Consider the following 17477-nt stretch of genomic DNA (forward strand, 5'->3'; position numbering starts at 1 on the left):
GTGATCATTTGAAGAAATGCATGTTCAGATATATTGTTGACCCCCCATTTTCTGCTTGTCCTCCTCTTTTAAAGTTTTGAATTCTCCTCAACTATTATGCAGACTTACTTTCGCGTATGTTATATTATTCTCTCTCTACATTCTCAATGAATATTGTTTAAATAATGAATTTACTTTTCATTTTTATGTGTGTCTATCCATTTCACTATTTGCCCACGTGCAAATTTTAAATGCAGAAAATTCAACGAGCGAGCGAAGAATAAATTTCACTGTTTCAACATTTTTTCACAAAACAATAATAAAAAAAAAAAAAAATTTTCTCCACTTTTGGAAGAATTAATATTTTCTATATTTTTGTTGTGAATTATTAAAAAAAAGTGCTTTTTATTTTCTACCATTTTAATCAATTTATTATTTTTTATTTATTTATTTTTTTTGTAATAAAATTTAGAGTTTTTTTGTCGCCCATGTAACGAAGTAAACAAATATTAATAATGAAACAATAAAAATTTTTTTTTCAATTAATTATTTATGATTAATAAAGAAAGAGATTTTTATTTATTGTATACAAAAATGTGTATTTAGAATTTATTGCTTATATTTAGAATTTGTATTAAATACCATTTTTACTATTTTCAGTAAATAATACAGTAAATAATAATTATATTACGATTAAAAATATGTTAAGAATAAAAATTTTCTTGCAAGTAAAAATATATTGCGAATAAAAAATAGTTTTCAATTGAAAATATATTGCGAAAACAAAAAATAGTTTCCAATTGAAAATATATTGCGAAAATAAAAAATAGTTTGCAATTGAAAATATATTGCGAATAAAAAATATTCGCAATATATTTTTAATTGCAAACTATTTTTTTTTAATGGAAAATATATTGCAAATAAAATTTATTTCATAAAAATAGAAAATAATTAATTGATTTTTGAAAAAAATCAATAAACATCTTTCACAATAAAAAATATTATATATGAATATTATTTACCAAATAAAAAATATATTGCAAAATAAAAAATTTACCGCAAATAAAAATTATTTCATAAAAATAAAAAATAATATATATATGAATATTATTTACAAAATAAAGAAATTTTTGCTAAATAGAAAATTTTTTTCTTTGAATTAAAAAAAAAATTAATATTAATTTTCAAAAAAAGACAATTTCAAATGATACATTATTATGAGTCATTTATTTCAAAAGCATGCGCTTTAATATTTTTTGATATAAAAAGAGAGGAGCGCGCACATCTTCCCATCATTCGTTCAATATTGTGACGCTTGCGCTTTTCTACGGTTGAAAATTCATCGACATTCAATGGTTACTTTAGACAAGAGTTTTTAATCATGGTAAGAATTTTCATTTTTAAAAAAAATATATGTATAAATATATAAAATAATTTTCTTTGTTTTTATGAGTTTCTAAAACAGTGACGTTCATTTCAGTGAATAAGTGAATTGTTTTAAGTTATTTTATTGAAAATTTAATTAAAAATAAAGGACAGAAAAGAAATTTAATAGGTGGTACGATAAGTATGATCCAAATTTAATTTTATCTTTTTTACTTTTATTGTTACTAGTACTATTATTGTTACTAGTACTATTATTATTATTATCAGTACTATTATTACTTTTATTATTATTACTATTTTTAATATTATTTTCTCTATTATTATTATTACTATTTTTTATAATTATTTTTTCATTATTTCTATTTCTATTACTTCTTCTACTATTTTTAATACTACTTTGATTATTATTGTTTTTTCATTGTTTTTATTTCAATTATTATTACTTCTACTATTTTTAATAGTATTTTGATTTAGATTATATAAAAAATTGTAATTTATTTTCATAAAAATAAGTATTAATAGAAATAATAATAATAAGTATTAATAATAATAATAAATTAATTAAATTAATAAAATAAAAAAATAAATAATTAACAAAAAGTTCAGTACTTGTACAGAACCCTCGGTTTTAGTACGAGTTTATCTCGCACTTGTCCAATTTTTTTATTTTAATATTATTTTTATTTTATTATTACTTTTTATTATTTTTATTGCTATTTTTATTAATCTTTTCATTATTATTACTATTATTAGGTACTATTATCATTTTTATTTTTATTTTTATTATTCTATTCATGTTTTATTTTATACTGATCCTGTTATTTAATATTTTGTTGAATGTTTTATGGACATGAAGGAGCAATTATTATTATTATTATTATTATTATTAGTTTTATACTTATTTTTTTTAATTATTATTATTATTATTATTTTTTTATTAATCGTTTTCCATTAAAAAAAAAATAGTTTGAAATTTTATTGAATAGATGTCGGGAATGGAAGTAGCGGCAATAATAAATAATTCAAATTGTGCATTATGCACACTTGGCCCACCACCGGATATGATACTTCGTCTACCACCACCGCCCATTCCCAGTTTTTTGCAACAGGGTTCTGAATTCTTCACCGATTCGGAAACTGTCATTTTTCGTTCTCATCACAATGACAGTCCTTGTAAACATTTTTGCAATTGGCGCTCCGAGGGTGTTCAATATATCGAAATTCCACAACAAGGTAAATAAATTATCATCTCTGAAAATTGAAAATTTTAAAAATAATTTATTCTATAAATAAATTACAAAAGGTACAAAAATAAAACATTATATAGTTTGATTTTTTATTATTATAAATAGATATACATCTAGAGAAAAAAATATATTTGACTCAGAACCAACTAGACTATTTTTATTTTTTTTCAAATAAAATTTTTTTGTTTTGATTATTATTATTTTTTCATTATTTGTATTTCAATTATTATTATTCCTATTATTTTGAATACTATTTATTTTATTAAATATTAATATTTAATTATTTATTATTGCTTCCTTTCAAAGGAAGCCTTATAGTGATGTCGATTTCCGAATTTCTTAGAATCAATTATTTTTACAAATTTTATTATTGTATAATAAATAATAAATTTTATTTGGCTCAAATATATGTTTTATTTGTGTCGAATAAAATTTTTATTTAAAACAAATAAAAAGTGTAGTTAGTTTTAAAAACAAATATACGTTTATTTAACTCAAATAAAATATATTTGGTTTAAATAAAATTTTTCTCTGCGGGTGTAATTATTATGATTATTGCAAATAAATGATATAAAGAATATTATAATAAATATAAATAATAAAATAAAAATATTTCAACTTATAGGAACTGTTTTTGACGATACTTGGCTCCTTGTTCTTATATCCTCTTGTGTTGGGGTCATTTGTATTGGAATAATACTGGCAACATTACTTCTAAAATGCAAATTGTAAGTTTTTCTTTCTTTTTGAATATTTTTTATTTTCTTTTTTGTTTTTTTAATTTCTTCCTTTTTGAAATTTAGTAATTTTGTAATTAAGTAAATCATATTTTTTTTGTAAATTAAAAAGAAAAAAAATGCGACTAATCAACTTTTTCCTGATTTTTTTAAGTCAAATACGACTAATCGACTGTTTTCACATTTTTCAATTAGTTTTTGACTTAAATTTTAAATAGCAGAAATATTTTTTTTTTGTAAATTATCTTCGACTCGGAGCAATCGATGTCTTTATGTTTTATAATAATTAAAGATCATCGAGTGATAAAATCATTATTTTACATTATAAATTATAAATTAATCAAATTTTTATATGAATAATTACTTTTTTCGAGGAATTCGATTAAAATTGTACTAAAAATAATTAAAATTCTGCGATGAGTTTTAAATTTTAATATTTACAAATATAATTGAATTCATAGAAAAAATTTATTATTTATGAAATTAATTGAATTATTGCAAAGAAATTTATACCAAATTTTTTAATAATTGAATTAATGTGCAATTTTTATTATCTATAAAAATAACTAAATGTTTGAGTACAATTTTATCAAATTTTTTTTCAAAATAATTGAATTCTTTTGGGAAATTTATTAAAACAGTAGATATTAAAAATCATTGAAATTAGAAAATTTTTTGAAAATAATTAAATTTTGGAAAAGAATTTTGTTATTTATAAAGATAATTGTAATTTTGACGAGAATTTTTCTTTAAATTTCGAAAATAATTGAACTTTTTTAAGAAGAATTTTATTAATTTTGAAAATAATTGAATTTCTGCTATTATTTTGTAACTTCTCAAAAATTCAATTTTTTAAAAATGTTTTTAACTAAAATTTTTTATACTTCCATTATTTTTAATAAAATTAATTAATTATATATTGACAAATTTAACCTTAATTTCAAGAAGAATTCGAATTATTAACATTTTGTAAAAATATAAGTTTTTTTTTAAATTTCTAATTAAATTAATTGAAAATTTTAATTTTCTAAAATTTCATATTAAAAGCTTTTCAAGTTCATCTATTTTTGAAAATTTTAAACGCAACTCTTAAAATTGAATTAATTTTGAATTATTATTTTATAGAATTTTCAATAATTATTTTTTGATGAAAATAATTCAATTCCTTGGAAAAATTTTATTATTTATGAAAATAATTGAATTATTGCGAAGAAATTAATTGAATTATTACGAAGAAATTAATAAAAAAAATTTGCAAATAATTGAATTCCTGTAAAATTTTTATTAGGTATTTATGAAAATAATTAAATGTTTACATAAAATTTTATTAAAATTAAAAAAAAATTTTTTTTTAAATAAGAAAAAAATAATAAATAAAAAAATAATTATTTAAAATTACAAAGTACTTTAATTACAAATTTGAAGTAAATATGTAGGTTTACAAAATATGTTGGTAAAAAAATAATAAAACTGAATTTCTTTGAATGTAGTAATGCTACTGGTAAAAGTGGGGTAATATCGGTACCAACTGCAACCTCTGGAATGCAAACGAAAGCAGGAAGACTTCAGAATGAAGCTGTTTTGTATCCATGCACCACGGAGACAATGCAGGACAGTCGTGTTATGTGGGCGACATTAACTCCACGCGGTACAACGCGACACTTTTTAGAAGAGCACACCTATGAAACAATTGGAAATGGCTCATCGTTTTACAATAATAAACGCATCAATGAGACAAACACCAATGGAGCTTACTATAATAAACGTTCATTTTCAACACTTCCCCCTGAACATGTAAAACTCAAGGCAATTTTTTACATAACAATTTTTTTTTCTTTGACAGTAGTCGACACTGAAAAAAAATTATTTGATTTAAATAATCAATTATTTTACTATCAATTAAATATTTACTTGAATCAAAGAATTTTTATTTGATCAACTAAATATTTACTTGAATCAAATAATTTTTACTTGCTCAATTCAATATTTACTTGAATCAAATAATTTTTATTCGATCAATTAAATATTTACTTGAATCAAAGAATTTTATTTGTTCAACTAAATATTTACTTGAATCAAATAATTTTTACTTGCTCAATTCAATATTTACTTGAATCAAATAATTTTTATTCGATCAATTAAATATTTACTTGAATCAAAGAATTTTTATTTGTTCAACTAAATATTTACTTGAATCAAATAATTTTTACTTGCTCAATTCAATATTTACTTGAATCAAATAATTTTTATTCGATCAATTAAATATTTACTTGAATCAAAGAATTTTTATTTGTTCAACTAAATATTTACTTGAATCAAATAATTTTTACTTGCTCAATTCAATATTTACTTGAATCAAATAATTTTTATTCGATCAACTAAATATTTACTTGAATCAAATAATTTTTATTCGATCAATTAAATATTTACTTGAATCTAATAATTTTTATTTGATCAACTAAATTATTATAATTACAATAATTAAATTAATTAAACAGTTCAATTCATATTTGCTTCAAATACTGAAATTATTGGTTCAAATACAATTTAATTGATTCGAATTAAAAATTATTCGATTCAAGTAAATATTTAATATTGATAATAGTCAAGTAATCGGTTATTTGAATCAAAAATTTTTTTTAGTGTACATTTTAATTGTTATTTTTTTACTGACTTACTAGATTATTTATTTATAATGCAATAATATTTTTTTTTTAATTTTTCAATTTAAAAATATGCACCAAACTTGGAATTATTATTAATGAAAAATTATTTTTTCTATTAGACATATGTTGAACCGCCAGTAGCATCGCCGTCGCAAAATCGACCAAAGGACGATAAAGCATTTGACAATACTGCTTTTGTTGATTATGAGGAACCTTTATCTGTTAAAAATGAATATTATCAATTGGACGATGTTTTGGAACCAAATGATGCTGGTAATATTTTTTATTGTGGGAACGGTAAAAAATTACAATGACAACGAAATAATAATTTGATTCAATTAATAATTTACTATTATTAAAATTTATTTATTTCGTTTTTTTATCAATGTAAAATAAATAATTATTTTTATATTTATATTTGATTTTATAATTATATTTCTTTATAAGAAATAAATATTTATTTACATGTAATAAATATTTATTTGTATAAAAATAAATATTTAATTGTACAAAAATAAATATTTATTTGTACAATTAAATAATTTTTGTTTGCATAAAAATAAATATTTATTTGTACAAAAATAATTTTTATTTGTATTAAAATAATTTATTTCGTATCAAAATAATTTTTATTTGTTTTAAAATAATTTTTTTCGTATCGAAATAATTTTTGTTCGTATCAAGAAAATTTTTTTTATCTAAATTCTAGAAATGAAAGCGTAAGAATATTAGCTATGAAAAAAGAAATTAAGAAATTATTTTTTCGATTAAAGTTGATTTTTAATATTTATATAAAAATTCTTTTAAAATTGTAGAATTGTATCCAATGCAAAGAGGCACACTTCGTCCACGCGTCAGTTCTCCAACAAGAATTGAACATCCAAACCTACCACCTTTAAATCTTCAACCACATAAATATGGTACACGAAAAAATTCTGGTAATCAACATTCGTTAGATACATTATCAAGAAACGGTACACCATCAAATTATGTACCAACAATTTAAATTCAAAAATTAATCGCATTGAAAATATTATTTTCTTTTATTCCAGAAAATACTTTTTTTTCTAATTTAAATAAATTCTATTATTTCGTTTTGAAAAGGAAAATAATTTTTCGATTTTTTTGGTAAATAAAGAGTGAACGAGAAAAATTTATCTTACACAAAGAATTGAAATTAATATTTATAATAATTAAATTAAATTGAATAATTAAATAATTAAGTAATTGAATAATTGTAAAAATAATTATTTGGTTATTTAAATAATTTTTATATTATTCAAATAATATTTAATTTAAAGAATTTTTATCTATAAATCAAAAAAATTGATTTTGGTAAAAATATTTAATTTTCAAATCAAATTAGTTGATTCATAGAAATTTTTTATAAAATTTTAATAATTTATTTATGTTGAATAAATTCCCGCTGTTTAATGAAGCAAGGCACAATTTTTTATGTTCTTGTTTAAAAACATAAACAAAGTTTATGAATAAAAGAAAGAATAGTAAAAATAATAATAATAAACAAAAGCCAAATAAATATACTATCATTGTTATAAAATTATTATACTTTGTTTGGTATTATTACTAATTGTTTACTTAATATTTATTTACTTATTATTTATTCACAAATAATTACTTAATTATTTATTTACTAATTGTTTACTTGGTAATTATTTATTTATTAACTATTTATTGACTAATAGTTTACTTACTAATTATTTATTTACTAATTGTTTACTTGCTAATTATTTATTTATTAACTATTTTATTACTAATAGTTTACTTACTAATTATTTATTTATTTATTTATTTACATTTATTTACATTTATTTTACATTTATTTACATTTATTTACATTTATTTACATTTATTTACTAATTATTTTCACTTAAAATTTTCTTTACTTTGATTTTATGAAATTTATTATTTTTTTTATTGATAATTAGTATTATAGTTATAAGAACGTTTAAATTATGTTTTATAATAAAAAATTTTATAATGTTGCTATTTATTTGTGAAATCATAAGTATTATCTATTTCGCATTATTAATATTTATAATTATAATTTATAATGTCATTTTATTATAATTTGGCTCAATATTTATTTAGTAAAAAAAAAAATGAAGAAAAAAGTATTCAAAAGTGTGATTTTACTATAAATTATATAAATTATAATAAGAAATGAACTGATTGTTTCAATAAACAGTTACGCTTTTAATTTTTATATTACGTGCAAAAAAAGAACTAAATTTTTAATTATACTTTAGATAATAATTTTTAAATGTAAGTAATTGACTGAGAATTATGATGAAAAATATCAGTTTTTTACAATAAAAAAAAAAAAAATTCATAATTAATCCGCTTAACTATATAGGAAATAAAAATTTTATCTAAGCACTATATATGTAGAGCGTCGTAAATAATTTTTCATTTTCATTTCTTCACTCGTATGGAAATGAAAGAATTGATGTATAATGTTAAAACATGAATAAAAACATCATCTTATCTATCTTTTTTATTTATTTCATTTTTTCCCTGTTATATCCCTTTTTGCCTTTAAAAAAAATTTTACTAGAAAATTTTTATTTGTATTAAAATAATTTTTTTCGTTTTAAAATAATTTTAAAAATACATTAAAAATAAAAATTGGTTGCCAAAAATAACTTTTTTTTATTTTGCTTTATTTTCCATTTTATTTATTTATTTACATAATAACAAAAAAAAAATTAAAAAAAAGTCTTACAAAAAATTAAAATGCTTCTTTTTTTAAAAATAAAAGGAAAAAATAGAAAAATTAAATAAAAAAAAAAATTGTCAGGGTTTTGAAATAAAAATACCAATTTTTTTTTTTTTTTTTGTATTCAAAGTTTAATTGTCCGTCGAGTCATATTTCGTGACATTTATTATGCGATCTTTTTACTTTCTACGTCCCGCGTTAAAGAGAATTTTTTTTACTGATTCCCAGTCACTTCAAAAATCATCTCTATTATTATTATTAATTATTAATATTATTATTAATAGAAAATCAAAAGAAAAAAAGGAACAAAACATTATTTTTTTTTCTTCATCTTTGATTAATGTTAATTTTTTTTTCTAGTTGTATATTAGATATTTTTTTTTAAAACAGAGTTGATTTTTGTTGCACGCCATTGTAATGTTTTCTTTTTCTTTTTATTTATTTATATTTTTTACGTATAATATATTGTATTCCAACATTCAATATTCATACGTGATTACGACATAACTTTCTGTGCACGGGTTTTTTTTTTTAAATTCATTCATTGTGGGCTTTTTTTTGGAAATAAAAACTTTGGTGTCACACAAACTTACATATGTATATTAATACTTGTTTTATCGTCAAATCCATTTTTTTAAAGTTTTTTTTTTCTTTTCTCGCCCTGTTTATCTAGTTTTACACAAAGTGCAATTTTTTTTTTTTTGGGTTTTTTTTTCTTAAACACTCTTCTATAATGGTTTTTTTTTTGTTTTTATAGTACTTTTTTCGTTATGTGTCACGCACTAATTTAAAAAAAAGGGGAAAATTGTGAAAAGAAAAATAGGATTTTTTATTTAAAAAAAAAAAAAAAAAAAAAATTAGACTTCGCTTCGTTATACGCAAAACTTTTTTTTTTTTTTACTTTTTACACGTTACTTTCTTTGGACATTGTCGAATTTTTTGTCTTCAATTTCACTCCTTGAGTAACTTTGTTATTATTAACGAATTTTTTCTTTTTTTGTAACCAATAGAAAATTTTTTCTGAAATCGAAAAAAAAATTTTTTTTTATTTGCAAAAGTAAATTAAAAAAAAGGGAGGGGGATTTTTTTTACTACAAAAAAGCGGAGTGAAATTGAAATATGTAATTGCGAATAATATTGAAAAGTGCTAGCGTGCAAATATTACTAAATAGAAAATGGTCTTACTATCTACGATAAACCCTGTGATATTAATTTCTTGAAATTTTCTTCATCTCCAATTATAATTTGTTTCATATTTTTCTCTCTGCTTTTAATTTCATTCCAACACTGCTGTAAATTTTTCTAATTTTAAAATATTAATTGTTAATGACTTACTTTGGTTTGACAATTAAAAAAAAAAAAAAAAAAAAAAAAAAAAAATTATGGTTTATTAATTATTAATTATCAAATTTAATTAATTTCATTGATAGAAAGATTGATAACATATGTAAACAATTAAAAATATTTTTAATAATTAATATTTGAAAAAAGTTAAATTGTAAATTTTTTCCAGAGAAGAATATTTTCCACCGTCAACAGTGTTGGTAATGAACAAAAAACAATTATTTTCCTTCATATTTTTAATTTGAATTTAAGATTAAAAACGCAAAAATGTTTCAAGTGACTCAAAGTTTTATGTTCGAATTTTTTTTTTTTTTTTATTCGTTCCGAAATAGAATAGAATTCGAGACAAAGAAAGCAATTTGTAAGAGTGTTATATAATGTTTTTTCTCTTTTATTTAATATAATAAAGAATTTCGATAAAGTGTTTTCATTCACTCAAATATCCCATGGTTTGGAGGAAGTCCTCTGGTTCAATATTTTTTGGCACTAATGAAACAAATTCATTTAAGGGAACGAAAACAGTTTATATATTATATTTTTTTCTCTCGATAAAATTTAATGGAAAAAACATATTTATAAATATATTTAATACTGTCGATAAACGAAGCGCCTTTTGTTTCGAATATTTTTTTTTTCTTTTTTTTTTCTTCATTTTTTTTTTGTCGTCTTCTCATCGTGAATAATTATAATCAACAAACAGTACAAAAATTCATATTGGTTATTGTGCCCATGCTAAATGAGCACGGCATATGTTTTACATTATATTTATAATAATATCTCGTATGATCGTGTATAATTTATATCGTGAACATGCGTGCTTTTCTTTATTTGCAATAGGAACTCAAAATAATTTCGATAACTGTTCATTTTTTGTAAATAGACTGTCAACTTATTTTTTTTTTTTTTTTTTTTTGACTTTTTTTGTTTCGTAAAAATTTGTAATAATTATTATACTTTCAATGAGATTAGCTTTTTTATTATTAGCTTTTTTTGGAAGTTTAAAAAAAACAGAAAAAGGGAATTATTTTGAGCAATGCTGTATTTAATAAAAAAAAAAAAAAAAAAAAAAAAATTAGCTAACGTTTATTAAATGTTTTGAACAGATAAACTTTTCAACTGAGTTTTATCAAATTTTTCCAAAAGATAAAAATTTTATCGAACGTTTATTAAATTTTTTCAAATAATAAAATTTTACTTCATTTTTACTGAATTTTTTTTTTAGAATTTTTTTTTTTTGTGATATTTTTTTCTGTGATAATAATAAAACAGCCTCGTAATAAGTTGATTGTCATATTAAAATGCGAAAATAATTTTTGAGCCCCTTTGCAATTCTCGCACATATTTAATAATAATACTTGTAAAACTTGATTTGTGTTTAATTATGTACAGTGTTTGTAAATCTTTAAAATCTACAGTGAATGTTCCAGGCAGGAATTTCAAAACATATCCCATCTTTTTTTCCTCTGCGTTTACTTTATATTTTCATTAAAATTAAAAAAAAAAAAAAAAAAAAAAAAAAAATCCCATCTTTTTTAGAAAAAAGAAAATTTTAACCTGGAACTTCTACCTGTTTACATTTCGTTTATATTAATATCGAAACAAATTTTTTCGTTTAATTTCACAATAACTGGTTTTTGGTCAAAATATGAGAATTTTTAATAATTAGTAAATTAATTTTAATAATTAATAAATTGAATTTTAATAATTAATAAATTGTATTAATTAACAATAATTAAATTTTATTATTAATTAATATCAATATTGAAATTTGTTCGAGTTAAAAAAAGAAATAAGAGAAGCGGCTCCCCACTTTGCTTGTGCGTTCACTAGAGAGACGCTCCTCACCTGTGCGACTAACTTAATTTAAATTTAATAACAATTTAAGAAAAATAACAAATATTTTTTTTTATATTATAGACTACATAATAAATATAACAAAATGTATAGATTTTAAAATTGAGCTTTAAAAACAAGAATAGAGTATAGAATTTATTCTTTCACCTGTGCGTAATGATGGGACAAAAACGATTTCTAAATACATTTCCTTAAAAAACTTTTCGCAGTTTTTCTTTTTAAAAATTTTGAAGAAAATTAAAAAATAGAGAATTAAAAGATTTTTGCTTTCTCTTCTTTTTTTTTGAGACATGGAACGTAATAATTATGATATATACACTTCAACTACATACTTTTTTTTTTTCTTCATCTTATTTAATATTTCAGCGAGAGTCCCTAATTTCACCACTCGACTTAATTCGTTTCTTTATATTATTTATTTATTATTTTTTTTTCCCTTTGCGAAAATCGATTTTCGAATCGCGTGTGTTCATGATTTTCTCCGGTCCACCGAGATTTGCGTATGATATTATTGAGCTTTATAAAAAAGTTTTTTTTTGGAAAAAAAAAATTTTTTTTTAAAAAAGAATTTTGAAATATGTTCATTAGAGAAATTTTTGGAAAATTTTCTAACAGATTATGGGTGAAAAGAGGGACTCGAAGTTTTTTTTTTTTTTTCACTGGGTGAGCAAAAAATTTAATTTCTCGAAGGACCGGAGAATTTTTTTGTTTTTTTTTATATTTTATATAACATTATAACGAGTTACTTGACAATACGTAGATATATTATTTTTATGTGTACGATTTTTTTGTTCTCTTCAATTTATTTATTTATTTTTTTTTTTTTATAACAGGCCGTGGCTATACAGGGCCCGAAAATTTAATTTCACTTAGTGGCACGCGGTCTCCCGATGATCGTGTTTTTTACTTTTTAAAAGGTACATTTAATGATAAACATTCACGCCCCGCTTGTACCGTCGTTATTTTCTTTTTCTTTTTTTTATAGTTTATATTTTTTCCCCTTTTTTTTTTGATTTACGCTTATTGCGATGATTGATTTAAATGATAGTGGAAGAAAATTTGGATCTAGAGAAAGAAAAAGTTTGGGAGAATAGGGGAATCGCTTAGGCGAAAAGAAACCTAAAAAAGAATTATTGTCATTAAAAAATTTCGTCTTAAAATCAATTATAGGAAAGAAAGGAATAGATGCTACAATCTGTAACAGATTCTAGCATCTATAACTGATTCTAGAATGAATGGCGATAATTGAAATACATTCTGTCCAAAGGAAAAATCGTATTCGCCGCCTGGAGGAAAGACCCCCGATCTGATGGCAAATGCGAATCGGTTGTTTTTTTGCTTTGGACGATTGTGAATTGCACTTTTCTTGAGCTGAATAGTTTTTGTTCCCTAAAAGAAACCCATTTCCCTCCCATCCCCTTCGGCGGGGAAAATAACGACGGAAACTATTACCCTGTTTTTTTTTTAACATTCGGACAAAAAACACACAAGTACAGATTCTCCTTTTGCAAATGCTCGCTCTTGATTACGTAATTATTTATGCATATTCGTATGATCCTCGTGGGGGAAGAGATAACATGACCAATAGCCAAGATTAAAGATGAAGAATACCAGGGGAAAGAAAATTCTTGCGCAAACATCGATTCGTGCACTGCCATCGGCATGACAGCGAAACATCTTTCCACGTGGTAATAGACCCCAGAAACATCGATCCTTTTTGTTGTCAATTGGCAAATGTTGAAAACGATTTAATTCCTCGCCTTTGAGAAGTGTTGGTGGTGAGGGCGATGTTGTTTGGGCCGGTGAGGCAGTGGGCGTTGGCGATGGCGTTGATCTTCGCGATGTTAAACTACTTGAACGTATTCTTGAAGTTGTACGTCTTGGTGAACGTCCACGTAAACTTCCTGAGGGCGATGATGGCGATTGTGAACGTGCATCACGTCGATAATGCAATAAAGATTGATGTGAACGATGTTGCCTTGAATGATGATGATGATGTCGATGTTGATGTTGATTATGATTATGATGATGATGATGATGATAATGATAGTGTCGATCGAAATCATCATTATCATGATTTGTTGTTGCTGTGCGTTGTTGATAATTACGTTGATGGGAATTTGAGCGATGCATTGTTGAATGGGAGTGATTGAGGTGGCCGCGAGCCACATTTCTTGATCCAAGCGATTCCTCATCAATGTTTAATCGCTCTCCGCTTCGTCGCGAAACAGGTACGTTGACCAATATGCGAGATTGAAGAATGCGAACACCAGTGGAAAGAGGATTCGTGCTATGACGTCGATTCGTTTGGATCTTGTCGGGAACTTGGACAGCCACGACCTGCAGCAGTTTTTTTGCGGCTCCTGAATATGAATCTCGCACTGCCGTCGTTTATCCATAGGCAATGCGTCTGCCTGATGTTGAACGAGAGGCTTCTGAAAGGAACCCACCCTTTTGATTCAAATCCGTTTCGATTTCTTTTGTCGTGCAACATGAATTATTTTTTTTGTGACGGAAAAAATAAACCTTTGCGCTATCATCAAAAAGTGAACCAGAAGTACTTTTTTAATTCAAATCGAAAAAAATCACCTGCGGCTCTGGTAATGTAGGTGCAGCCCTGACATTACTCGACCGGAGGCGTGGCTTACCTCGTCAGTAGTCGAACTTAAAGAGGGGATAGAATCCGGAGACTCGACACTAGGCGAGGTTCGCCTACCAATTTTCCTTATTTATTCGCCATAACTACTTCACTAACGTCTACAATAAATATTTTACCACTTTTCTACTAAATTCTTCCACTATTTATTTATAATAGCTCATAATAGTTTATTATTCCTTCTCGAAATATTTTCTCGAGAATTTTCTAGCGCAAAAGTTTATTTTTCCCACCAACAAAAGTTATTTTCTATGGTACGAAAAAAAAAGATTAAAATATACTTTCTAATTGTTAAAGTTTAAGAACTTTAACTGTTAGGTTTAAAAAATGATTATTAGGTATACTTAGAGAAAAATTTACAAGATCAAGGCTGACCATAGCAAAAGTATTATGTCCATCAGCTTCTAATAGTTCGGTGGTTGGATCAACCGATGCTGAATGTTCCATTTCTCGATACTGTCTTTTCATATTCTCACGATGTATATCACTGCGAGACGCATAATTTACTAATGCAAATTCTAATAGTGCTCCGAACACAAAGGTTAAACATACACCTGTCCAAATATCAATTGCCTTTGTGTAGGAGACTGGCGGAAGTGAAGCATTTATTCCAGAAGTTTGTGTTGCCATTGTCAGTAGAGTTGTTACTCCTATATATGGACAATTAAATTTCAATTACAAATATTAAATTAAATTACTTGTAAAATTAGATTCTTTGAAAATCAATTAGAGACGAAATCAAAAAAAAAAAATTCCAAATTGTAAATAATTATTTAAAGAATCTCCTGAAAAATGTTTTTTTTTTTAATTGATTATTATTATTAATCAATTAAAAAAAACGCTTTTCAGGAGAAGATGAATAAAAATAATAATTAAAAGACGATTTTTTAAAAAAAGCAAGTAAAAAATAATAATAATTGAAAGACGGTTTTTAAGAAAAGGCAAATAAATAAATTCAGGGTTGTCACGCTTTTGCTCTTTTCAAATTCCCCGACTTTTCCAGGTTAAAAAACGAAATTTTTCCAGGTTTTTAAAATTCATTCATATTTTACTTAATTAAATTTTCCCCTAATTTCCTGGCAAACTTTTTGAATTTTTCCCTGACTCTAAAGAACTTTATTATTTTTAAATTAATATTTAATCATTATTATTTTTTAATGGAAATTAAGATTTTCAAAAATTTTAAATTCAAATCACTTTTAGATATTTACATTAAAATTCTTCTTTAAGTCAATTTTTTTAATAGTTTTCGAAAAAGATCATTGAGAATTTGCAAATCCATTTTTTTACAAATTTAATTTTACGAAATTTCGATTATTCTAAAATTCTTCCAATAAATATATATTAGAAATTAAAAACTTGAAATAAAAAAAAAATTGCATTAAACTTTTTGAAAAAAATTAATTCTGCAAAATTCTTTATTAAAAGTATGGAGAATTGAAATTATCAAAAATTTTAATTTAAAAACCTTTTGAAAATTATATTAAAAATAATTGAAATTTTGCCAAGAGTTTTATTAAAATTTTTGAAAATAATTGAATTTCAGAGAAAAATTTTATTATTTAAATATAGATAATTGAAATTTTAACAAGAATTTTTGTAAATTTTTTAACATAATTGAATTTCTGCGAAGAATTATATTACTTTTGAAAATATGAGAAGAATTTTACTAAAATTTCTTTTCAAATAATTATTGAATTCTTTTGTGAAATTTTATTGAAATAGTAGACATTGAAAATAATTGAATTTTGACAAAATTTATTCATTTATTTATTTATTCATTTATTCATTTCTAGAATTTTTAACTAAAATTCATCTTTAATTCAATTTTTTAAAATAATTTTTTAAAAAGTTCTTTGAGAATTTTCAAATCCTTTTTTTACAATTTAATTTTAAGAAATTTCGATTATTCTGACATTCTTCATTGAAATGTATTAGAAATTAAAAAATTGAAATAATTAAAAAAAATTCCATTAAACTTTTTGAAAAAAAAAAATTTCTGCATTTTTCATCAAGAATTTAATCAACAAATTTTTAAATAATTGAATTCTCTTGATAAATTTTCATAAAATTTTTATACAATAATTTCATTTTTCGAGAAATTTAATGAAAATAGTATTAAAAATAATTGAAATTTTGCCAAAAGTTTTATTAACACTTTTAAATATAATTTAATTTCGGAGAAAAATTTGATTATTTATGAAAATAATTGAATTATTGCGAAGAAATTTATACAAAATTTGTAAATAATTGAATTCCTGTGAAATTTTTTATTATTTTATGAAAATAATTAAAAGTTTGTGTAGAATTTTATAAAATATTTTTTAAATAATTGAATTCTTTTGGAAAATTTTATTAAAGCAGTACATATATATAAAAATCATAATTGAATTGAGGAAAATTTTTGAAAATAATTAAAATTTTACCAAGAATTTTATTAAAATTTTTGATAATAATTTAATTTCAGAGAAGAATTTTATTATTTATAAAAATAATAATTAAAAATTTAAATAATTTAATTTCTGCAAAGAGTTTTATTAGTTTTAAAACTAATTGAATTTCTGCAATCATTTGTATCTTTTCCAAAATTCAATTTTTTTTTAGTGTTTTTGACTAAAATTCTTCTATATAAATCCATTATTTTTAATAATTAAATTAAAATTAAATTAAAACTAATCTCTGTAAAAAAATTTATTATTTATAAAAATAATTGAATTATTGCGAAGAAATTTATATAAAAAATTTGCAACTAGTTGAATTCCTGTGAAATTTTTATTGTTTATGGAAATAATTTAATGTTTGCTTAGAATTTTATCAAAATTTGTATTTAAATAGTTTAATTCTTTTGAAAAATTTATTAAATTAGTA

At 22.2% G+C, this 17477-nt stretch overlaps 2 protein-coding genes across 14 annotated transcripts in view; one reads left to right on the forward strand and one right to left on the reverse strand.

Moving 5' to 3' along the window:
• Nucleotides 1–1297: 1297 nt before the first annotated feature.
• LOC122507901 lies at nt 1298–7185 on the forward strand. Of its 4 annotated transcripts, none has more exons than XM_043620905.1 (6): nt 1298–1363; nt 2352–2598; nt 3238–3340; nt 4840–5143; nt 6135–6288; nt 6831–7185. In XM_043620905.1, exons 1-6 carry the CDS (start codon nt 1361–1363, stop codon nt 7019–7021), a joined length of 1002 nt encoding a protein of 333 aa, XP_043476840.1. In that variant the 5' UTR covers nt 1298–1360; the 3' UTR covers nt 7022–7185. The 4 variants fall into 4 exon arrangements, with proteins under 4 accessions (XP_043476840.1, XP_043476843.1, XP_043476842.1 ...); XM_043620908.1 differs by having other exon boundaries at nt 1336–1363; nt 2332–2598; XM_043620907.1 differs by lacking the exon at nt 1298–1363 and adding an exon at nt 1381–1537.
• Nucleotides 7186–10805: 3620 nt separating this feature from the next.
• The window catches only part of LOC122507899 (glutamate-gated chloride channel), a 104879-nt gene continuing 98207 nt past the window's right edge, over nt 10806–17477 (reverse strand). For 5 of the 10 annotated variants that reach the window (XM_043620896.1, XM_043620894.1, XM_043620895.1 and 2 more), the window contains 2 exons: nt 14970–15259; nt 14015–14388 (listed from right to left, as the gene is read on the reverse strand). In XM_043620896.1, coding sequence (XP_043476831.1) covers nt 14155–14388; nt 14970–15259 — 524 coding nt within the window. In that variant the 3' untranslated portion in view covers nt 14015–14154. Of the gene's footprint in view, nt 14389–14969; nt 15260–17477 lie in introns of all 10 variants that reach the window. The other 5 variants (XM_043620899.1, XM_043620897.1, XM_043620898.1 and 2 more) reach the window with 3 other exon arrangements.

The sequence above is a fragment of the Leptopilina heterotoma genome, unplaced genomic scaffold, assembly GCF_015476425.1.
Source record: "Leptopilina heterotoma isolate Lh14 unplaced genomic scaffold, ASM1547642v1 Lhet_52, whole genome shotgun sequence".
Taxonomy (NCBI): domain Eukaryota; kingdom Metazoa; phylum Arthropoda; class Insecta; order Hymenoptera; family Figitidae; genus Leptopilina; species Leptopilina heterotoma.